Source organism: Mus caroli, unplaced genomic scaffold (assembly GCF_978045245.1).
Source record: "Mus caroli unplaced genomic scaffold, Mus_caroli_1 scaffold_9, whole genome shotgun sequence".
In the NCBI taxonomy this organism is placed as follows: domain Eukaryota; kingdom Metazoa; phylum Chordata; class Mammalia; order Rodentia; family Muridae; genus Mus; species Mus caroli.
Window position 1 is genome coordinate 12652248 of NW_028227264.1, and position 25476 is coordinate 12677723.

At 36.4% G+C, this 25476-nt stretch overlaps 1 protein-coding gene across 1 annotated transcript; it reads right to left on the minus strand.

Annotated features, from left to right (window-relative positions):
* Nucleotides 1-223: 223 nt before the first annotated feature.
* LOC110303420 (heat shock protein HSP 90-beta-like) lies at nt 224-14447 on the minus strand. Its single transcript, XM_085843317.1, is given in 4 exon segments — nt 224-317; nt 8907-9848; nt 9850-10020; nt 14368-14447. Coding segments are annotated over 4 exon segments (1287 nt in total).
* Between the last annotated feature and the right edge of the window lie 11029 nt (nt 14448-25476).

Genomic DNA, 25476 nt, shown 5'->3' on the forward strand with positions numbered 1-25476 from the left:
ATTTTAATTGTTTGTGTGTGTGTATGTGTGTGTGTGTATGTGTGTGTGAGTGTGTGTGTGTTTGTCTACATGTCTGTTTGTCTGTGTGTATATCTGAGTGAAGATGTCTTGGGAGACCAGAAGAGAGCATTAAATATTGTGGGCCATCTGATATGAGCATTGGGGAACTGAATTCAGTTCCTGTACAAGATCAGTGTACACTCTTACCCACTGAGCCATGTTTCTAATTCTTAGAAACATTATTAGGACTCATCCCCTTGTCTTCCTGTGCCCAGAATGCAAAGCCCCCAAAGAGATCTCCAGGAACCACAACTTCACTGCAAACACATGAGAGTCTTTATTTAAACTCACAAACTTGGGCCACAAACTTCCAGATGCAACAGGATAGGAATAGTGACTACAGGGGAAGGGTTTTTAAAGAAAAACAAAACAAAACAACAAACAAAACAACAAAACAAAACAACAAAACAAAACAACCCTGCAAGCAGGGGTTTCCAAGCACAGGCATTACATGACAGGGTAAGAGGTTTATGGAGAACATCTGGTCATTAATTAACTGCTGCTATGGAAGAGGAGAGATTAGCACCCTTTGAAAAGGTATCTCCTAAGTGCAGAAAAGAATACCTTAAGCCTGGTGACTCCCTGGGTTGCTAGGAAATGTTATCTAAAGGAATGTGGTGGGACTCTCAGCAGCTGGCCTGATGTGTTTCAGCCTGGGACCTGGTCCTTTGCTTAAGCTTTGTTTTTCCCTTAGGTCTCCCACTCTGACCAGGTAAGGATAAACAGAAGTAAGTTTCCTCGGAAATTCATTACATTTCTATGATATTAAACATGTATGAATTGTATTTTGTAGCATTTACCTAGTCTCCTTAACTCTCTATAGTGATACAGTTATGAGACTGATCCAAAAAGCAGGAGAGTAGACTTTCTATGTGGATATTTAGTTTGGACTACTATAGCAAAATACAGAGTAGTATTTGCTAAGCAAAAATACTAAGTAGTCCATAGACAACAGAACATTAATTGCCATCATTAATTGACATCAAAATCCTGGCCAGTTGCTACCTGCAAACACTCTTCTTGACGTCTTCCTGTACACAGTAAGGCTCTGGGCCTTTACAGGGATACTAATTTTTCTTCCTGATGGATCTGCTGCCATGACCTATTATTGAGCAATTTCCCACCCCTACATCCCAATGCCTTCATACTGAAATGTAGGCTTCAACATGAGCATTTTAGAGAAATTTAATCAGTCTATGATAATTTCATCATCTAATGGCTACTTTAGTCTTCTATGTAACATGTATTTAAGATTTGGAACAAGAAAAAAGATTATGAAATATGTCTTACATACTCATTATGAAATTTCATTCTTTTGAGTCTTAAGAAAGATAGACGACTCTCACATAAGTATAACAGGAAAGAACTATTTACTAAGATTTTTCCTCATGTTAAATAACAGTCAAATGTTTATTCAAGAAAAACCTGCTTTTCTCACTGCAATAAACATGAAAAGTTTGTCTTACCACTCAAGTTTGTATATTAGGAAATTGCTAACTCAACTACTTAAACAAAAAGAAATATTGAATACTGAAAGCATGTAGTGTAAATTTGTGGTAAATAAATAAAGGAGGTATAATAAGTATTTTAGGCAATGATATACCATTTTTATTTCAATGATTATAGTAGTTGTTAATTACACACACACACACACATAACATAATATTATAAACAACTTTTCCTATTTAATTTAATTTTATTTGTAATTAATTTTTTATACTCCATATTCCATTCCCCACCCCCATCCACCATCTGACTGCTCCACATCCTATACCTCCTCCCCACCACACCCCTTCTCCATGTGGATGCCTTTACCCCCACCCCACCAGACCTCTAGACTCCCTTGGGCCTCTTGAGGGTTAGGTACATCATCTCTGACTGAACACAGACCTGGAAATCTTCTACTGTATGTGTATTAGGGATCTCATACAGCTGGTGTATGCTGTCTGTTTGGTGGTCCAGTGTTTGAAAGATCTCAGGAGTCCAGATTAATTAAGACTGCTGGTCCTCCTTGAGGATCGCCCTTCTCCTAGGTACTTTGAGCCTTCCCTAATTCAACAACAGGGGTCACATGCTTCTGTCCATTGGTTGGGTGCAAAAATCTGCATCTGACTCTTTCAGCTGCTTGTTGGGTCTTTCAGAGGGCAGTCATGATAGATCCCTTTTTGTGAGTGCTCCGTAGCCTCAGTAATAGTGTCAGGCCTTGGGACCTCCCCTTGAGCTGGATCCCACTTTGGGCCTGTCACTGGACCTTTTTATTCCTCAGGCTCCTCTCCATTTCCATCCCTGTAATTCTTTCAGATGGGAACAATTATGGGTCAGAGGTATGAGTGTGGGATGGCAACCCCATCCCTCACTTGATGTCCTGTCTTCCTGCTGGAGGTGGGCTTTATAAGTTCCCTCTCCCTACTGTCTGGAATTCCATCAAAAGTCCCTCCTTGTTCAGGAGTGTCTCACCTTCCAGGTCTCTGGTGCATTCTGGGGGTCCCCCCAAGTTCCTATTTCCTGAGGTTGCCTGTTAACATTCGTTCTACTGGCCTTCAGGGCCTCAGTCTTTGTCCCTCACCCAATACCAGATCAGGTTCCCCTGTCCCCCCCCCCATCCACTTTCACTCCAAAGTCCATCCCTCCATCCCCACTTCTTATTGCTTTCTTCTCTCTCCCAATTGGGACTGAGGCATCCTCACTTAGGCACTTCAGCTTGTTGAGCCTTTAGAATTCTCTGACCTGTTCGTGTGTATTCTGTGTGTGTGTGTTTTCTTTTTCTACTTTTTTTGCTACTATCCACTTATTAGTGAGTGCATAACATGCATGTACTTTTGGGTCTGAGTTATCTCACTCAGGATGATATTTTCTAGTTCCATCCATTTACCTGAAAAAAAAAAAAAACCAGTATGTCCTCATTCTTAATAGCTGAGTAAATTGTGTAAATTAACCACATTTTCTGTATCCATTCTTCTGTTGTGGGATATCTAGGTTGTTTCCAGCTTCTGGCTATCACAAATAAGGCTGCTATGAACATAGTGGAACATGTGCCCCTGTGACATGGTGGGGCATCTTTTGGGTATAGTCCTAAGAGTGGTATAGCTGGGTCTCCAGGTAGATCTATTTCAAATTTTCTGAGGAACCTTCAGATTGATTTTTAGAGTGGTTGTACCAGTTTGCAATTCCATCAGCGATGGAGGATGTTCCTCTTTCTCCACATCCTCTCCAACATGTGTAGTCAACCTGAGGTTTTGATCTTAGCCATTCTGATTGGTGTAAAGTGGAATCTCAGGGTCGTTTTGATTTGCATTTCTCTGATCACTAAGGACTTTGAACATTTCTTTAGGTGCTTCTCAGCCATTCAAGATTCCTCAGTTGTGAATTCTCGGTTTAGTTCTATACCCCATTTTTTGATTGGGTTTTTTGGTTTTTTTGGTGATTAACTTCCTGAATTTTTTTTTTTTTATATTTTTAATATTAGCCCTCTGTCGGATGTAGGGTTAGTAAAGATATTTTCCCAATCTGTAGGTTGTCGATTTGTGTAATGGACTATGTCCTTTGCCTTACAGAAGCTTTCCAGTTTTATGAGGTCCCATTTAGCAATTGTTTATCTTAGAGCATGAGCCATTGGAGTTCTGTTTAGGAAATATTTCTGTGTGCCAATGAGTTCAAGGCTCTTTCCCACTTTCTCTTCTATTAGATGTAGTGGATCTGGTTCTATGTTGATGACCTTGATCCACTTGGACTTGAGCTTTGTACAAGGTGACAAATATGGGTCTATTTTCATTCTTCTACAGAGAGACAGCCAGTTAGACCAGCACCACTTATTGAAGATGCTTTGTTTTTCCCATTGTATATTTTTGGCATCTTTGTAAAAGATCAAGTGACCATAGAGTGTGGTTTTATTTCTGGATCTTCAATTCTATTCTGTTGATCAATGTGTCTGTCTCTGTACCAGCACCATGCAGTTTTATCACTAAATATTTTAGGCAATGATATGCCATTTTTACTTCAATGGTTGTAATAGTTGTTAATTACACACACGCATGCACACACACATACTATATATATTATAAACATTATAAATTACAAACAACTTTTCTTAGTGTGACCTTCTAGGTATATACTTTATGAGATGGGATTATATAAATTTTGTGAATAGTTACAATGACCAACTATAGCACAAAGCAAGAGTAGCAACAAACCTTAGGTTCCTTTATCAACAGAGACAGAACTATAATAATAAAATTGGAGATGCCATTAAAGGAATTAAAAGTCAGGCAGATTTTAAACAATGCATGGGTGTCTGAAGCTAAAACTGAAGGAATGACCATCCAGAGACTGCCCCACCTGGGGATCCATCTCATATACAATCACCAAACACAGACACTTTTGTGGATGTCAACAAGTGCTTGCTGACAGAAGCCTGCTATAGCTGTCTCCAGAGAGGCTCCACCAGTGCGTGACAAATACAGAGGTGGAACCTCTCAGGTTACCATTGGACTGAGCACAGGGTCCCCAATGAAGGAGCTAGAGAAATGACCCAAGGAGATGAAGGGCTTTGCAGTCCCATGGGAGGAACAACAATATGAACTAACTAGTACCCCCCCCCCCCAGAGCTCCCAGGGACCCAAACAGTACACATGGTAGAACTTATACATACACCAGCTACATATGTAGCAGAGGACAGCCTAGTTGGTCATCAATGGGAGGAGAGGCCCTAGGTCCTGTGAAGGCTCTATGCTCCAGTGTAGGGCCAGGAAGTGGGTTTGGGTGGGTTGGTGGGCAGAGGAATGGGGCGGGGGGGGGGGGATAGGGCTTTCAGAGGAGAAACCAGAAAAGGGGACAACATTTGAAATGTAAATAAAGTAAATATTTAATAAAAAAGACAAAAATAAAGAAGCAATTAAATGATCAATGGGGAAAATATATGGCATGGTCTATAGAGGTTAAATATGCAGAATGGAAATTGTAAGGCTTGAAGATTGCTAAAGAACATAAAAGAGGTAGATAAACTAAAGGGTTATTTTGAAAGTTTAGTCAACATAAATTGATGTGTGTAAATCTTTATATATAATTTGAGAAAATACACTTAAATGAAGAAAAATATATATTGACCTAGTTAAATGATCCAATGTCTTAGTCAGGGTTTCTATACCTGCACAACATCATGACCAAGAAGTAAGTTGGGGAGGAAAGGGTTTATTCGGCTTATACTTGCATACTGCTGTTCATCACCAAGGAAGTCAGGACTGGAACTCAAGCAAGTCAGGAAGCAGGGGCTGATGCAGAGGCCATGGAGGGATGTTCTTTACTGGCTTGCTTCCCCTGGTTTGCTCAGCCTGCTCTCTTATAGAACCCAAGACTAACAGGCCAGAGACAGTCCCACCCACAAAGGACCTTTCCCCCTTGATCACAAATTGAGAAAATGCCTTACAGTTGGATCTCATGGAGGCATTTCCTCAACTAAAGCTCCTTTCTCTGTGATAACTCCAGCTGTGTCAAAGTTGACACAAAACTAGCCAGTATATCCAATATTAACATTTTATACAAACTTAAGTAAAATAAGAAGATTATGAATCAAGATAGTGACACTATAAGGAAAATTGAATAGTTAACTCTCATAGATTCATAAAACATTCTTGTAATCAGTAGGGATAGTAGAATAATTTGACATTTGTCAAAATTAAAATTAATCATGCATCATTAGTATGTGATTGGATTTTACTTAGGTCATTTATATAACAAGTAGAATTTGGTTCAATAATCAGAACAAAATATAATCAACAACAACACTTGTACATTTCACTGACAATACAAAAGGCTTCAGAGCACTCTGCTTATAACTTATGAAAGATTAATGGTAAGTCTTTCTATTTACTACTTTACTTAATATTGACTAAAGGCAATACATCTATATTTTACAACTAAATTGCCTGTGTATTAAACTAATTATGACATTTTCTTTCTTACAAGGCAAACTCACTATCCAAGAGGCATTAAAATTGTCTCCATTTTCAGTATGACTATTTGTTTGCTTGATGTTTAGTTTCCTGAGTTATTTATTTAGTTGAAAGACTTAGCCTCTGTATGATATATAGGTTTTACTATTCTGTATTCTGCCTCTTTTATTAATAATTTCATTTTTTAGCGTGTACTTTTATTAGATGTTTTCTTCATTTACATTTCAAATGCCATCACCAAAGTCCCCTATACTCTCCTTCTGCCCTGCTACCCAACCCACCCACTCCTGCTCCCTGGTCCTAGCACTCCCCTGTACTGGAGCATATGATCTTCCCAAGACAAAGGGCCTCTCTTCCCAATGATGGCCGAATAGGCCATCCTCTGATATGTATGCAACTAGAGACACAGCTCTTGGGGGTAATGGTTAGTTCATATTGTTGTTCCTCCTATAGGGATGCAAACCCCTTTAGCTCTTTTGGGATTTTCTCTAGCTCCTTCATTAGGGGCTCTGTGTTCCATCCAATAGATGACTATGAGCATGCACTTCTGTATTTGCCAGGCACTGGCACAGCCTCACAAGAAAGAGCTATATCAGGGTCCTGTCAGCAAAATCTTGCTGGCATATGCAATAGTCTGGGTTTGCTGGTTGTATATGGATTGGACTCCCTGTTGGGGCAAACTCTGGATGGTCCTTCCTTCCATTACAGCTCCGAACTTTGTCTCTGTAACTCCTACCATGGGTACTTTGTTACCCAATTCTGAGAAGGAGAGAAGTGTCCACACTTTAGTCCTCCGTCTAATTGAGTTTCATGTGTATTGCAAATAGTATCTTGGATATTTTAAGTTTCTAGGTTAATATCTGCTTATCAGTACATATATATCATGTGTGTTCTTTTGTGATTGGGTTACCTTACTCAGGATGAAATCATCCAGATCTATCCATTTGTGTAAGAATTTCATGAATTCAGATGCTTCTCTGCCATTCGGTATTCCTCAGGTGAGAATTCTTTGTTCAGCTCTGAGCCCCATTTTTTAATAGGGTTATTTGATTTTCTGGAGCCCACCTTCTTGAGTTCTTTATATATATTGGATATTAGTCCCCTATCTGATTTAGGATAGGTAAAGATCCTTTCCCAATCTGTTGGTGGTCTTTTTGTCTTATTGACAGTGTCTTTTGCCTTGCAGAAGCTTTGCAACTTTATGAGGTCCCATTTATCGATTCTCGATCTTACTGCACAAGACATTGCTGTTCTTTTCAGGAACTTTTCTCCTGTACCCATATCTTAGAGGCTTTTCCCTACTTTCTCCTCTATAAGTTTCAATGTCTCAACATCTTTAATCATCAGGGAAATGCAAACCAAAACAACCTTGAGATTCCACCTCACACCAGTCAGAATGGCTAAGATCAAAAATTCAGGTGACAGCAAATGCTGTCGAGGATGTGGAGAAAGAGGAACACTCCTCCATTGTTGGTGGGATTGCAAGCCTGTACAACCACTCTGGAAATCAGTCTGGCGGTTCCTCAGAAAATTAGACATAGTACTACCGGAGGATCCCGCAATACCTCTCCTGGGCATATATCCAGAAGATGTCCCAACCGGTAAGAAGGACACATGCTCAACTATGTTCATAACAGCCTTATTTATAATAGCCAGAAGCTGGAAAGAACCCAGATGCCCCTCAACAGAGGAATGGATACAGAAAATGTGGTACATTTACACAATGGAGTACTACTCAGCTATTAAAAAGAATGAATTCATGAAATTCCTAGGCAAATGGATGGACCTGGAGGGCATCGTCCTGAGTGAGGTAACCCAATCTCAAAGGAACTCACACAATATGTACTCACTGATAAGTGGATATTAGCCCAGAAACTTGGGATACCCAAGATATAAGATACAATTTGCTAAACGCATGAAACTCAAGAAGAACAAAGACCAAAGTGTGGACACTTTGCCCCTTCTTAGAATTGGGAACAAAACACCCATGGAAGGAGTTACAGAGACAAAGTTTGGAGCTGTGACGAAAGGATGGACCATCTAGAGACTGCCATATCCAGGGATCCATCCCATAATCAGCTTCCAAACCAGATGCTGGTTTCGTTGATTTTTTTAATAGTTATTTTTGTTTCTATTTGGTTGATTTCAGCCCTGAGCTTGATTATTTCCTGCAGTCTATTCCTCTTGGGTGAATTTGTTTCTTCATGTTCTAGAGCTTTTAGGTTTGCTAGCAAGCTGCTACTGTGTGTTCTTTCTAGTTTATTTTTGCCAGCACTCAGGTCTGTGAAGTTTGCTCTTAGTTCTTCTTTCATTGTGTCCCATAAGTTTCGGAATGTTGTGGCTTCACTTTCATTAAACTCTAAAAAGTCTTTAATTTCTTCCTTGACCAAGGTATCATTGAGTAGAGTGTTTTTCAGCTTCCACCTGAATGTTAGCTTTCTATTATTTATATTGTTATTGAAGACCAGCCTTAGGCTGTGGTGATCTGATAGGATGCATGAGATAATTTTAATATTTTGTATCTTTTGAGGCCTGGTTTGTGACTGATTATTTTGTCAATTTTGGAGAAGGTATGAGAAGAAAGTAAATATCCTTTTCTCTTAGGGTAAAATGTTCTTTTGATATCTTTTAGATCCATTTGTTTTATAACTTTGTTAGTTTCACTGTGTCTCCATTTAGTTTCTGTTTGCAGGGTCTGTCCATTGATGAGAGTTGGGTGTTAAAGCCTCCCACTCCTATTGTGTGTGGTGCAATGTGTGCTTTGAGCTTTACTATAGTTTCTTTAATGAATGTGGATGCCCCTGCATTTGGAGTATAGATGTTCAGAATTGAGAGTTCATCTTAGAAGATTTTACATTTGATGAGTATGAAGTGCCCCTTATTTTCCTTGTTGATAACTTTGGGTTGGAAGTTGTTTTAAAGTTGAGGTACTCAGGTATCAGCTCATCACAGCTGTCCATGATGAACACATGATGGACATACATTTTGATGTTTTTCTTCTTTTTGTTGTTCTCAAAAAGGTCAAAGGGAGCTTGCTGGGGAAAGAAGAGCAATGCCCTGAAGTCCAACTGACCTTCTACAGAAAAGTGCTTGACTGTCAAGTGGTCCTCCGAATCATTGGTGAGGTTCTTATAGAATTCACCATACTCCTCTTGAGTGATGTCATCAGGATTTCTGGTCCAGATAGGATTTGTCTTGTATAGGTGTTCCTGGTCAATGTACTTCTCCTTGAACTTCCTTGTTTTCTTTTTCTTGTCTTTGCAGCTGTCATCTTCCTCATCAGATCCCACATCTTTAATATTAAGCTTCTCCTCATCCTCCTTATTTTCCTCCTCTTTCTCACCTTTCTCTTCCTCTGCCTCACCATCACTGATCTCCCGTTCCTTCTCCAAATAGAGGGTGATGGGATAGCCTAGGAACTGTGAATGTTTTTTCACCACTTCCTTGACCCTCCTGTCCTCTAAGTACTCTGTCTGGTTTTCTTTGAGATGAAGGATTACTTTCGTATTCTGGCCAATGGGCTCACCATGGTCTGCAAGGGGGGTGAAGGATTCACCAGCAGAAGACTCCCTGACATACTGCTCATTATCATTGTGCTGTGTGATCACAACCACTTTCTTTGCCACTAGATAGGCTGAGTAGAATCTAACACCAAACTGACCAATCATGGAGATGTCTGCACCAGCTTTGAGAGCCTCCATGAATGCTTTTGTGCCAGACTTAGCAATGGTTCCCAAATTATTAATGAGATTAGCCTTGGTCACGCCAATGCCGGTGTCCACCAAAGTCAGTGTGTGCTCCTGAGGGCTGGGGATGATGTCACTTTTCATCTCTCTCCCACTTGGAAGGGTCAGTCAGGTTCTCATACCGAATCTTGTCCAGGGCATCTGAAGCATTAGAGATCAACTCTCAGAGGAAAAGCTCCGTGTTTGAATAGAAAGTATTGATGATGAGGGACATGAGGTGGGCAATTTCTGCCTGAAAGGCAAAGGTCTCCACCTCTTCCTCAGCACTTCCTCAGACACTTGACGGGAAAGCCAAATAGTAGTACAAAGCAGGGTGGTGGGCCCGAACACGTCTGACTCGCACAACAAGCCTAGGCTGTGCGGGGGTGACTCGAGCACATTTTTTTTTTTTTAAAAACCCATGACTATATTTTGAACTGTACTCCCCCCTTTGCAATCTAGCAACTTCAGTATGCAGCTTCTTATAACGAGGCTCTATATTTATTGCAGCTGAGTTTTGTGCAGTGAGAGATTAGAATTTGGATTCATTCTGTTGGTATCCACTTTTCCCAGTGCCAGTCATTAAAGCCAGGGTGTATTTTTAGCATCTTTGGCAAAAATAAGTTATCTGTAGTTGCCAAGTCCTATAACTGGAACCTCTATTCTGTTTCACTGATATTTATTTCTGCACTGTTCTGAGTTTCCATCACTGTATCTCTGAGACTGTAACTTGAAATCAGGTACAATGATTCTCCCCATAGTCTCCTTACTATCCAGGGTTGCTTTAGCCGTCTTTGGTTCCATTCTTTCATATGAATTTTAAGATTATTTTTTTCTATACCTATGAGAAGTTACCATGAAATTTTGATTGGAATTTTATTTCATTTATAAAATGTTTTTAATGGCATTTTGACAATATTGATTGCTAGATCCAGCATGGCTTTGGTGGGGACAGAATAATTTGGTTCCTGCTCCTGGGACAGGGCCAGCAGATGTGGGCCTCCAAGAGTGAAGATGGATGGCTGTGGTGAAAATAAGGCTTATTTGTATAATAATGTACATATTTTATGTTCCTCTTTCTAGGAATGTTCTCCATGTTAGTGGTAATGACTTCATGATGATCAGAGACAGCATGAGGCAGAGAGGCGAAAGCATGACTAATATCTTAGCAAAAGCATAAATACTGGGACCTTCAAGATAGCCCCTTATGGCCATACAAAAGAACTCTAAAAACATGAGTTCAAAATATATAATTTCTCAACTATGTGTAATATTAAGATGAATTATGAATTATGAAGGGCTTCACAATCTAAAGAACAAGAGCAGCTGTGTTGTGAGCCAACTTGTCAGAAAGATACCAAGGAAGAAAATAAAGAGTTTGGGAATGGTGATCACAGGAGAGCCTACTCAGCTAAGTTTTTTTTTTTAATTAGATATTTTTTAATTTACATTTCAAATGTTATCCTCTCTCCTAGTTTCCCCTCTGAAAATCTCCAATCCCCTCCCCTACCCCCCTGCTCCTCAACCCACCCACTCCTGCTTCCTGACCCTGGCATTTCTCTATACTAGGGCATAGAACCTTCACAGAACCAAGGGCCTCTCCCCACATTGATGACCAAACTAGGCCATCCTCTGCTACATATACAGCTAGAGCCATGAGTCCCACCATGCTCACAGCCATCCATTGAATTGAGCACAGAGTCCCCAATGAAGGAGCTAAAGAAAGTACCCAAGGAGCTGAAGTGATTTGTAGCCCCCATAAGAGGAACAACAATATGAACCCCCAGAGCTCCCTGGGACTAAACCACCAATCAAAGAGTATTTGTTTGTTTGTTTGTTTGTTTATTTATTTATGTGTTTGTTTGTTTGTTTTTATGCTTACAAAGGCAGACAGATTCCTAAGTTCAGAGTTGGCATGAGAGAGAGCAGGGACGGTTAGACCAGGATGGGGTAGAAATGGTAATTTCAGGACGAGGTCCCACCCAGCTAGTTATTGTCTCTACTTTACAGACTCCGAATGCTTTTGCAATGTTAAAAGAAAAGTTGTGCTTGTTTCTCCTAAGAATTAAGGGGCAGGGATCACTCTGACTCTGATGTTGATTCATAGGATAATCAAAAGGAAACCTGAAGTCAATGAATAGAGTGGAATGATATGATAAGTCTGGGCTTTTGATCTGCAGGAGATGAACTAGCCAGAGAATATTTTAGAATAGCAAAAGAGAACTTCTTGAAGAATGGAATAAAATACAAGGAATAAAAAGAGAGAGCTATCTGGAGGTCTCCAGAGAAAGCAGAACAGAGGAAAATCATGCTGGAAAGCTGTTTCCAGAAGGGCAAAGGCTCCAAGCTTCAACCCACAACTTGACTTTGAGATGTGTGTTTTCGCTGTTTCCAGACACCCCAAGGTGAGGCTGGACCTTGACAATTTATTCTTTGTATCCACGAGAAACAAACAATCCAATTTAAAAATGGACCATAGAACTAAACAGAGAATTCTCAAATAAGAATAAAAAATTAGTTACTTTCTAATTTACGTAGCATTCAACATCATCGGCCATCAAGAACATGCAGAGTAAAACCGCTTTCAGGTCTCATCTACCTTCAGTTAGAACAGTCATCATAAAACATTTCAACAAATGTTGCTTTGGATGTGGGTAAAAAAGGGAGCTTGTATGATGTTGGTGAATGTATAAACTAGTACAGCCAGTTTGGAAATTTATAAACGACTTACACTGAAATAACAAGGCATAAATTATATCACTTGAATCATTTTTAAAAAATTGAGAGTTGATTTGGTGCTCAAATCCAAGCTTGGGTGCATACGTAGCTAAACATCCATTTACATGGTGATATCACTTAAGATTGAATAAATGCCATGTAATGCATTTATGCAAACATGTGTATACCTATTACACTTTTGTTAAAACAAATTCCAAAATATACTACTAAATTAAAACAAAAATTAGAACAAGAACGTAAAGAAAAAGACCCAACTTTTGTGTAAGGAAAGCTAGAACTATCAGAATGAAATTGCATCATTTAGAATAGATGTAAAGAAATTACAAAACTACATTGAAAGTAATACAAGTGCTTACTTGTGTCTTTATCCAAACAAAAAACAAACTATATTTACTCTAAAATATTTGTTCACTAATTTTATAAATGTTAGCAGATTTTCTGATCTACACTAATTAATACTGAACACTTTTCACCCTGGCACTCTCCCCTTGCCACTTTCTTAAAAATCATTTCCTCAAGCTCATCAATTTGTTTTATGATCCACTATGTCCATCTAGGTTCATCTGGATAGCCATATCTTTGGAGTTTCTTGTTAGAGATTGGTGGGTACACGACAATGATCCCTCTCCTAGATTCTGGCAGTAGCTGATATTTCAGTAACTCTTAAAAAGTAAATAGCAGATCCTTATGAATACTCCCCACTATATAACAAAGTTCAGGTAGAGCAAGTTTTGTGCAGGTCCAGTGCAGATAACCCCTGTTGTTTTGAATTCATGATCTCAAAGTCACCTAAGCCTTAAAGTAGGTAGAGTAAGTAAATGTCCCATTTTTCATTGCTAAACCCTTCAGGTAGCACTTATTCTCAGCATTGTGAGTTATGGGTTAACCACTATTCACTGCAAGAAAGGATCTCTGATTAAGGCTGAAACAGCATTTCTCTGTCATATGAGCATTTATCTATCAAAAATATATAGTAGGCAGTTGAATGCTTTGGTCAGTTTAGTCAGATAATAGTATCAGATTCCTCACTGTGTCCGTGACCTCACAACCATAAGTTGTTAGTTAAGCTCGCAATAACGTTCATAGATTCCGTCATGTGGAGTGCTCCTCTACCCTTACCAGGAAGCAGTTTATTATTCCCATAAAACTTGTGCGACTGTAACACAGGGGATCATATCTAGTTCACTAATTGGATCTGCCATTGGAAATGGGTTAGACCACTAACATCTTTTTCTCTCTAGCTGCTTATGTTCACACTCACAAAGTCTATTAGCCTTAGCTAGCACGGTCTCTTCAGTGGAGAAGAATAAAAGCAGAAAATCATGGCTGCCCAATATGCAAAGAATAAGGTATGGGTGATAGCTTAGCCCTAAGCAAAACATTTTAATCCTCTCTCTAAGGTTCAGGAAACATAGAAGGCATAACAAAACCAAGTCAGAAGAAGGGCTGTCAAATGTCATCCATGACATATTTATTACAATCATGAACTCACAACTGTCATTTACTGGGAATAGGCATGACAAGACTAGTACTCTCAATAGTCAATCATGAGTCCTGAAAGAGGTCAAAGTGTTACATTCTTCCCTGCTGTATTATCAGCTACTTAAAGATTCTGGGACAGGATAGTCATTGTCTGCAGATATGTCCTCACAGCTGAGGCAAGAGGGCTCCAGTGGCTATGTTTAAATGCAGGACACACAGACAAGCTTTGTCAAAATCAAGGTTCAGCCAATCATAATACAAATTTGATGAATATATGAGACTGTTAAGGAAGAAATTTAATATAAATATGTATCTCCATTGTAGTGTAAATTTATGTGTATTTATCAAAAGAAAGACTTGCACCTCACTTTGTAGATGGCTGCTCACTGAATTTCATGATCCAAACCACGCACCCTGATTCAGGATACAGAGTGGAGAAGATCTCTTTCAATGGTTTGGCATGTGTCACCCAGAACTGATCAGTGCTGATCATAGTCATAAGGATGCAGTCCTCAATAGCATAAAAACTTACATTGAAACCCTATGAGATCAAAATCTCTGAAGTATAAAACTTCAAAAGATCAGAGTATCAAAAGTTACAATCTTGGGAGCTTAATCTTATAATCTGAAGAGTCTAAATCTTGAAAACCAAAATGCACATTTTTTTTAAGTTACATAAGGTGTAGAAAGTCAGATCCTGTGGAAAGGATTACTGTGTTTGTAATTGTGCAAACTTATTCGGTCTTATGCTCTTCTAATCCTTCATGCAAAAGACCATGTCTCACTTCAAAAAACATCTTATCCAAGGATAAAAAGAAATGCTCAAGCTCAGTGACCTTATGAGCCACATTCCTGCTGATGAAGGGATTTGGACAGAGTTCCAGAACACAAGAACTAGTGAAATGTGAAATCTTATTAGTTATAAACTTCAGTGTTAAAGACTGTTTTCTCATGTCACTAAAATAAATATAAAATGTAGCACATACTGTGCCTTAGATAATATGAGGTACTTTCATAATTGTTCCCAATATTTTTAAAATTTAATAGATAAATTGATTATATTAATGACTATCCAAGTCAATTAAATTAATTAATTAATATAAAAACAATTTAAAAATATTTAGGATTTTTAATCCAAAAATAAAAATAAAATCAAGTGATATAACAAATACTTGAGTACTTATGAGGCTTTTAATATTTTGATAGAATATTCAAACCATAATGACAGATTTGGAATTTAGGCAGGTTCAAAGTTTCTCATAATAAACTTAAAAGCTTGAGCAATATGTTTTATTTTTTTTCTAACTAGACTAGAATATTTGTGAGAAATTTCAAATTTAAATTGGCTACATGATATTACCTTAAGAAAAATGAATGAATGAATGAATAAATAAATAAATAAATAAATAAATAAATAAATAAATAAATAAATGTTATTTGGACTTATTAAAGGGGCATGCTTCTGTACTCACAGTAATTATAAACCAATCTCAAGTATATAATAAGATGGTGTCTCAAAAGTCAATAAATATCAAACATAAAACAATTTTGTCCTCTAAATCATTCCTTTCATCTTATGAAATTCAAAGGACCATTAAATTAATCAAAGGCATATTGGTCTGCAGAAGTTCTCTTAAGTTGCAAAATAGTGGAAAAAATGTGTGTACTAGAATAAAAGATATCCATTAATTTTTTGATTTCTTTATTTTTAGTCGTGTGTTTGGTCCATGCCCCTGAGTGTGCATATGTGTGTGCCAGGGCATTATGAAGATCAGAGGACAACTTGCAAGAGTCATTTCTGTCATTCAACCAGATGAGTTATTGAGAGCAAACTCAGGTCTTTAGATTGGAAGCAATGTCCCTGCTCCACTGTGTTACTTTTATTCAGTATATTTATAAAATTATGAATATTACATATTTATGTTATATTTCTGCAAAATTTTGTGTAGAAGTAATAATAAAATGTATCCTATATAGCTAAAATTAATCTGTTCCAGAGAACATATGGAAAATATGAAATATTAATTAAGAAAGCTCAGGTGTCATTCAAATAATAGTTAAATGTCAAAAAGAGAATCACCAAGTGAGAAACCTTTAGCTCAGTGGTAGAGCATTTGCATAAAGTTTACTATGCCCTAATTTGGAACGCCAGTATTCAAAATAAAACAAAATATAACCAACACCTAATAGAACCTAAACACCAAGCACTAGCTATGTTATGGTACAATACAAAGGCCTAATGGAGATAATACTGAAATTGTACTAGATCCTGTGTAGTGTCCACACATCTTCCTTAAAGTCCATAGGTTTCTTATTGGCATCCTCAATAGTGTCTGGGTTTGGTATATGGGATGGATCCCCAGGTGGGGCAGTTTCTGGATGGACATTCCTTCAGTCTCTGCTACACACTTTGTGTCTGCAACTCCTTCCGTGGGTATTTCGTTTCCCCTTCTAAGAAGGATCAAAGTGTTCACACTTTGGTCTTCCTTCTTCTTGAGTTTCATGTGTTTTGCAAATTGTATCTTGGGTATTCAGAGCTTCTGGGCTAATATCCACTTATCAGTGAGTGAATATCATGTGTGTTCTTTTGTGACTGGGTCACTTTACTCAGGATGATACCCTCCAGATCCATCCATTTGTTGAAGATTTTCATAAATTTATTGTTTTTAATAGCCGTATAGTACTCCATTGTGTAAACTATCACATTTTCTCTATCCATTCCTCTGTTGTCCTCTGTTGAGGGACATCTGGGTTCTTTCCAGCTTCTGGCTATTATAAATAAGGCTGCTATGAGCATAGTGGAGCATGTGTCCTTATTATATGTTGGAGCAACCACCAAACCCAGACACTATTGTGGATGCCAACAAGAGCTTGTTGACAGGAGCCTGATAATAGCTGTCCTCTGAAAGGCTCTGCCAGTGTCTGACAAATACAGAAGTGGATGCTCACAGCCATCCATTGGATGGAGCACAGGGTTACCAATGAAGAAGCTAGAGAAAGGAACTGAAGAATTTTTCAAGTATTAATATTTTATTTTTGTTTCTTTTTCTTTTGGTTTCCAGTTTTTAGTTTTTTCCATCTTTTTAAGTTTACAAGTTTATATTTTATTAAATCGTGTGCTATATATTTCATTTTACATCATTTCCAATAGGAGAGTAAAATATGAAGACTTAAATGAAGTAATAAGTAAATTTATTTTATTCTTTCACACATTTCTCAAGGATTAATTTTATATGTTTTACACTTAGAAAACTATTATGGTATACCTGATAGTTTATGCTTGTAAAAGTTCAAAACTGTACAAATGTTGTTAATGTTAATTGGGCAAAATGATGATAAAATATAATGGACTGTTTTTTATATGTTTTGAGCATATATTGCCTGCTAAGATGTTTATACACTATTTTAATTAATTAATTATTAATTATTTTACAAAGAGCTTGGCGTGTTTAAATTGTACATATTTTGTGTTTGAGAATTTTAAAAGAAGACACTATGACATTTAGAATTATGGTTTTTATTATTATAAACTAATGAGAAATAAGAACTTTAAGGAATAATAGTTATACTCTTACCGTTAGCTAGGGAATAATAGTTATACAAGTTAACTCTTAGTTTGTTTCTTTGTGTTTTTTTGTTTGCTTATTTTGGTTGTTCAGTGTCATCACTGAAAACTTATAAGAAGGTAAAATTATATATACCAAGCAGATTATATTTAGCAATATATATGCATATACATATACACATATACTCTGAAAAGCAATTACTGAAGAAAAAGAATGAATTAGAAGGAGAGTATGGAGGGACACATGGGAGGGTACTGAAGGAGGAAAGGAGACGGAGACATGATAATGTAGTTCAAAAATATTTAGTCATGTTGCCACAATGTAAATGATATTGATTCCCTTTCTTATTAGTAGAAATTCATTTGATATAATTCAAAACCAATTAATGAAATTTCATAACAGATTCTGTATGTTATGTTCTCTCTGTTGGCTGCTTGAAACTGTGACAAAGTTTCTAACAGAAACAATGATAGGAAAAGAGGTTGTATTTTGCTTCACAATTTCAGAAGGTAATTCATCTTGGCTAAGCAAGTGTAGAAACAGGGTGGCTCTATTTGTGCTGACACAATTTTGAGGGACAGCTTGTACATATCATACTTAATCAGGATTTGAAACAAGAACAATTCTAATTCATGGCTTCTTTTTTATTAGGTGTTTATTCCAGTTTGATATATATATACCACAGCCAAAATGGTTGATGTAAGGTAACATGAATGATCTCTAGTACGACTTTTGACAAAGTTTCTGTTCTAGTGTTAATTCTCATGAACCTGATTTCTATGCCTTTATTTCTATTGTTTTTCTTTCCTTTTACACTTCCAGTAGGTTAGGCTAGCAAGTGTACTGGATTCTAGCACTTCTCTAACCTTCAGGTCCAAATTCTTCCCCATTGCTAAGAAGTATCAATATCAAAAGTAAAATTTCCAGTGGCAATTCTCAGTATTAGTTACTTTTCTCAGTGCTGTGACAAAATACCTGACATAAATAACTTAAGGGAGGAAAGACATTATTTTGACTGTGTTTACCTCAATCTATCATAGTGGAGAAATAAGACAGCTTGGCAACAAGATCTTGTGGCATGCTGGCTCTGTCCTTTCTGGACTGGGAAGCATACTAGATTGTAGTAATAGAGCTCTGTTATAACCCTCTAAAAGCAACGCCCAAAGACTCAACACTTGACGCCATATTTCCTGCCCCAGCTAGTCCTATTATAGCACTGGAAGTTTTGCATCACTTTGGACTCAATAATAATAAACTTAGAGTCACCAATAATTCAGCAATATCATATTATGGAAAAGAAATTTAAAAAAACCACTTCTCTACGATCTAATTTAACCAAGTTACTGGTCAGATTGGAATAATCTAAAACTGTATCATATGTTTTTCATTGTTATCTATTGAATGAGGCTTGGCCTGAAGACTGTCTTATCTGTCCCTGTGTCTGTGTTGCTAGTAAAGTACTTTGCTCTTTCTTTAACTGAATATCATAGAAGTTATCACATGGGGAGCAATCAGGAATAATTTATAAAAGTCTTTAACGGACTTTAAAAGGGATTAATAACTGACCTCAACTGACACCAACTGACTCCAACTGACCAAGTAACAAAGGAACCAATGCTTTCAAGTAATATGCACATATCACATTCAAAATGTATGGTGAATGCTATTGTTTTAAAATGCTTTTTGACTATATTTTCTGGAACTGTAACATCCATATGGGCATGCATATTTCTTAAACTTGATTATGTGGAAAATCTCAGAGAAATAAATTTGTTTACTATATTGTTCTCTTAAAGGCAATTAAACAAACGGGTGACTACATAGTAGGATGCCAGTCTTAAGTTTTAAGTGACCTCAAGATGTTTTATTAACTCTGTAATGTATATTATTAACTATGAAGTGCAGCAAAATTTCCAGCCTTCTGGAATAGGAGATATTTTTCACAATAAAGAACTACCATAAAATTATTGTTCAAATATATGGGAAATAGTTCACATTCAAATAGTACTAACAGGTAACATTATTTTTAATACATACCAACTATTAGAATCTCTACAGAGTTATAGAATATTAAATTCATTCTCTTGACATCAAGAAAAAGAAAACAGCTCTTTTATCTTCTATAGGACAATAAATGAGAAATGAAATAGAAAAATTAAACACCAGACAGGCATAAACAATTTGTCACCTAAAAAGAAGATAAGCAATTATGGACTACAAATGGGTCTGCATATAAATTATTAGTATTGTCTTATATTTCATCCTTGCTATATATATAAAAATTAAAACAAATGTACTAATATGTCTAGTTTGTGGAAATATTTATTAATCTTAATAATTTTGTTATAGTATTTATAAGGGCACACAAAACACTGACATTGTAAACAGGGCCGATAAAATTTATCTGATTTTACTTAAAGAAAGAGCATGAGATATAATTTACAGGAACTAAAGGAATCTTAATTAGTTGGGAGCTTTACCATGTTATATCAAGAAAAGCAAGCATGTTAACTTTGTCACTTGATCTTCCATTTCAGCATTCTTCCCAACACATTGACAATTTGCATTTTATCACTTTTTATTATCTTCTCAAAAAGATTGAAAAAAATCAACAAACGTTTAAGATTATCAGAGATATGCATATTGATTATCACAGTTAGTGAATCTGGTCTAACATATGACATTTTAAATCTACATGAAATAATTTACATTTAGAGATTATATAGAAATTTGATGAACAAGAATCCCAGTAAAGTGTGTAAATTTTTAAACAGAAAATATATTCTACAGGAAGGAAATATTCAGCTTTTTTTTTTAAATGCTACTGTGTTCTTAGAATTCAATACAAAAAGAAGGTAATTTGAGCCGGGCGTGGTAGTACATGCCTTTAATCCCAGAATTTGGGAGGCAGAGGCAGGCGGATTTCTGAGTTCGAGGCCAGCCTGGTCTATAGGACAGCCAGGGCTATACAGAGAAACCCTGTTTCAAATAAAAAAAAAAAAAAAGGTAATTTGAAGAACACTTCAAATATTACACAAAATAATGTTCTGTTTGATAATAGATCAAATGTGAAAAGGACAGGCATGAACTCTAATAGTAAGGATCATGCTATAGTTTTGTGGTAGGAGATCTCTAAGAGAAAACAAAGCCCATAAAGAAATAGATTCAGAATTAACTTTGGTAAAATGACAAACTGCACAAATACAACAGTAAATGAAAATATAGATGATTCTAACATAATATTTAGCAGCACTATCCAAAGAAGATAAAATTTGCAGAGAAAAGGCTGATTTAAGATCTGAAGAAGAAAATATTCACAATAAGGCTGGCTCATTTTATCAAACGAATATAAAGATTGCCTCATGAGAGGTTATTAAATAACCTAGAAGGTAAATGAAAATACTTCCAGTGACCAATGTTAGAGAAATTCTAGCAATAAAAGAATTAGTCTCCATGTCTAACCTGGAGAAAACTTAAAAGCTAAAACCAGTAAACATTGAAAAAAATGCCCTCATGGTAATTTTGGCTAAGTACCTGTCTATCTTTCATCTATTTGTCTGGCTGCCATATGACCATACATTGTCAAAAAATGGTACGTCGTTGAGGGGTGGAAAAATTCCAGCAAAGGCTTGCTATCTGCCAGGATACATCTGCATTTTCCAGGCATTATTTCATTAACAACAGAAACCTGTGTGAGAAAGAGTACTTGCAAACACCTTCCAAAATAATCATTCCTTCTCACTCAAGAGGGCTAAAAGGTAAGAGTATAACATACTGAATACAGAAGATGATTATAAAATACCATTTTAAATACTTCCTTAGTTTGAGAAGGCAGAGTTTTTCTAAATTGAATGTGAGATAGGTGTTCTAAATTTGTAATAAATAAGTTTAATTTGCATAATTTTGGTAAAGATTTAAGAAAAGGAAGTTCCAAATTATATGTAAAGAAAAATCTTTTGTTTATGTTTATTATATTTGCCTGGAAAAATATGATTGTACTACATACACTAAAAGATACTGTGATTTCAGTGATAGTAATGTACAGATAAAAAAATTAAAAGGGAAAGTTTAATATTAAATTTTCTATTTCCTCTTTTGTAGAATACATACCCATAAGAAAAATTTCATTATATTGGCTCTATATCTAGCTGTTTTTATAAAAGCCAAATATTCATGAATTCTAGCAACTTGAGCTTAGGTCCGGATCCTTATAGATATTTGCAATTTTTGTTTTTCAGTCATTTAAGCTTCATAATTCATATGCCATGATAAATTAATTTAAGTTAATTAGATTTGTCAAAACTTCCAAAAGTGTTATTATTTTGAAAGGTAATTTTCATTAAATTCAATGTAACCTAAATTGATAATTGTTAGATTGTGTGTGTGATATATGGATAATCTCAAATGTATTTGGCATTAACTAAAAAGTTAATTTAAGCAGCTAGTATAAAAAAAACAGTGTTTCAAGTGTCTGGTGTCATGTTTTATGGTCTTAATGAACACCAGACAGATTTAGTTTGTCAGTAGAGTAGAATCTTTTAAAAGCTCTGGTCTTTTAGGACTTCAGTTGATCACAGGTTTCGAAGCAGCAGGGTTACAACCCAGGTATATTTGGTTCCCTCCAGTTGTGAAGAAAGTCTTAGATTGTGTTTATTAACTTGCCTGCACATAGATATACTGAGCTATGAAAACAAATAGGATTTCCCAATAAAATAAAAATGGGCAAAAAACCTAAAGCTAGAGTTGTGAGAAAATCCATGTTATTAGAGTCAGAAAAATGGATATAGGTTTGATGTAGCAAAAGGGCTATTGTTACAGATGAATTGGTAATTAATAAACTCAGAAAAATTATCACCAGAATGATGAAGACATATGTTAACTCTAAAATTAAAGGTACATATAAGAGTAGAACTAAAAAAGCAATCACTCAATTTAGCAATGTGATGTTTTGACAATTGAGGTCAGAGCATGGTCAGTGCCCTTGAATTGTACTGAACCAGGTAATTGAAAGATTGGAGTAATAGTGAGACTGAAGGAAGTTGAGCTACAAACATCCGTGAGAATGTATTTTATTACTCATGCATTTTTAAAGTAATGATGTAGCAGAAAGGGTCAAGTTGGAAACACCTGACATAATGGTCGTAATCAAAGAAAAAGCATCCTCTATATCCATGAAGGAGTACTAGTCAGAGAGAATTCTAATAAGTTCATTTAACATGAAATGCCATGTGCCCAGAATTGCCCTTTGTGGTAGAAACAGAAAGTGTAGAAGTCCTCACATCAGTGAGAAAAGGAACAGAGAGAGTTATCCCAGAGGACAAAACTATGCTTCGGGTAGGTCAAAATTTGGCCTAGACTGTGTTAAATCTGTTTAAGGTTTGACATATATTTTATTCTTTTTTTTCTACTAGATTATTTTTCTAATTATTAAGGGTTCTCAAGCAAGCAAATCTAAAATAACTCCCATACTCTAGGTAGAAATGCATGGATAATTTTAAGGGAAAACCTTTCAAAACTGATCATAAAGTCTAATCTATGTAAAAAGGAAATGGAGAATAAGATTTGGACATGTCAGAGTTGGGTTGAAAATTAATATCACATGTTGAGAAATAAAACACCTTCAAGCCATCTTATTATTCCATACATGAGGATGTATGCATCCTAATTTGATGTTTTCAGGCCATCAGTTCAAAGCTCATTACTATACAAATATCTCTGCTCCATTCCATTGAGATGGTGCCTAAATACAACTTAAGCCATTATTTGCACAGATGTATCCATACAAACCTATTGTAGATGTTCATCCATTGAAGTGAGAATCTACATTCATGAAATGTGTCCAACACTGCCTGATGTTTTACAAATAGGGTATGAATGAGTGCAGGGCCGTTGAGTGGAAAGAAAGGCTAGTTGGGATATTTCTGTAGAGAAATTTTTGTTCATGAAGAGGGAGACGCCATCAAAGTATTGGAATCATAAATGGTTCTTTTGTGGATGTTATTTTAAAGATTAGCTTTTTGCTAGTAGTGAGAGCTGTATTGAGAAGTCACAATATTGCTAAAATAATGTTTGATTTGGAGCGGCCCTTCTTAATTTGCTACTATTCTCTCAGTTGGAACATTGATCATGGTCTAATTGCAGCTCCTTTTGCTTCCAATTGCGTGCTCCCATTCATTGTTTTCTGCAGGCAGCTTTCAGCCACATGGATAATTATATCTAATTTCATGAGTCTCAGAATGAGATTGTGATGCCTAAATGATTTCTTTTGTTTTTTTTTTCATGTTTTTCTCCCTTGCTTACTCTCCCCCATGAATCAAAAATTTCTGCAGATAATGGGTTGTTCATTTTTAAGAAGTATTATTTCATGGAATAAACCTAATAACTTCTCAGGTTCAATGAAAATATTATTTTACAGAAAGCCTTGGCCACTGACGTTATTTTCATGTTGGAAGACAGATAGTTGTAATATTTCTAATACTGTTAATTAAAGCAATATCAGATGTTTATGTCATTTTTGAAAGAAAAATGTGCAGGACATTTTTAAATCATCCTCTAGATGAAAGCTGTTGTTTGCTCATCTTCATGAAACTATGCACAAGGCACATATTTACAGGAGAAATATCCAGGCATATGGACTTAGTACATATGTCATTCTATAAAATTACTGTCAAAATGCAAGATGGGAATTACCAGAAAAATACATCAAAATTAGTATTTCTTTTGAGAAAGTTAGTTATCACTCCCAGGCTCCTCTGCAGTCAGGGCAGAGCTTCCTGGCAGCTCGAACAGCAGGAGCCAGCTAATGAGGCAAGTCACCCGTTATCATCACTGTGCTTAGCCTGATTTAGTTATCTGAATCAAAATGACAGACTCAGGAGGAAGGCTCCTGGGAACTTGACTGAAAATGTTATGTTGATGTAACCATGCATTGATCAGTCTGGTGGAGTGATTCTTAGTCTCCATGCCAACAAGAAAAAGAAACAAAAAACAAAACAAAACAAAACAAAAAAGACTGGGTTAAAGGGCGTGCTTTAGGAAAATGATATTGGGCAAGATATTTTCTTTTGAAACAGACTGAGTTAAACATTGAAATAAGCTTCATGCCCTGACCAACTCAGGGCTTCTCAACACATAAGAGGTTTTATAAAGTAATTTCAGCTTGTCAGGAACAATTTTCCTCTTTCCCTTTAGGAATACTTATAACTTTAGCTTTGCAACTATAACCCATGTTATTGGCAGCCTATTAACTTCATTCCACTGTGAAAGATGAAAGAATTAACCCTTTCAGTCCTCCCCTAGTCTCCCCCAGTCCATTACATACAGCTGTTTTAAAGTATACTTGACGGGTAAGGGATAAAATTAAGAGGTTTGGTAAAAGATGTAAATCACGTAAGGGGAATATGTGCTATTGACATATTGCTGTGACTGTTGAATTGTTGGTTCTCAGTAGAAGAAAGGTGTTGTTGGTTTTGTTTTGTTTTGTTTTTGTTTTGTTTTGTTTTGGTTTTGGTTTTTTTTTTTTTTTGGTTTTCCGAGACAGGGTTTCTCTGTATAGCCTTGGCTGTCCTGGAACTCACTTTGTAGACCAGTCCTGCCTCAAACTCAGAAATCTGCCTGCCTCTGCCTCCCGAATGCTGGGATTAAAGGCGTGCATCATCACGCCCGGCTGGTGGTGTTGTTTTATTTCAGGTGGTTAGACACATCTTCCTTTCTCCTAATAGACAAATTATCAAGCATCAGAACAATGTTAAGTGTACATTCAAAGCCATATATGAGGAAGAATAAATTATCTTTCTAAAGATAGAACAATTCAAAATACAAACATTATTTCATCAGAGATAACAATAGTGAGGATGGTATATAGATACATACAAATTTCCATCGTAGGGCATCAATAGAACAAACAAAGGATGCACCCACCCATATTCTTCCAATTGACATACCAGGTTTATTTTA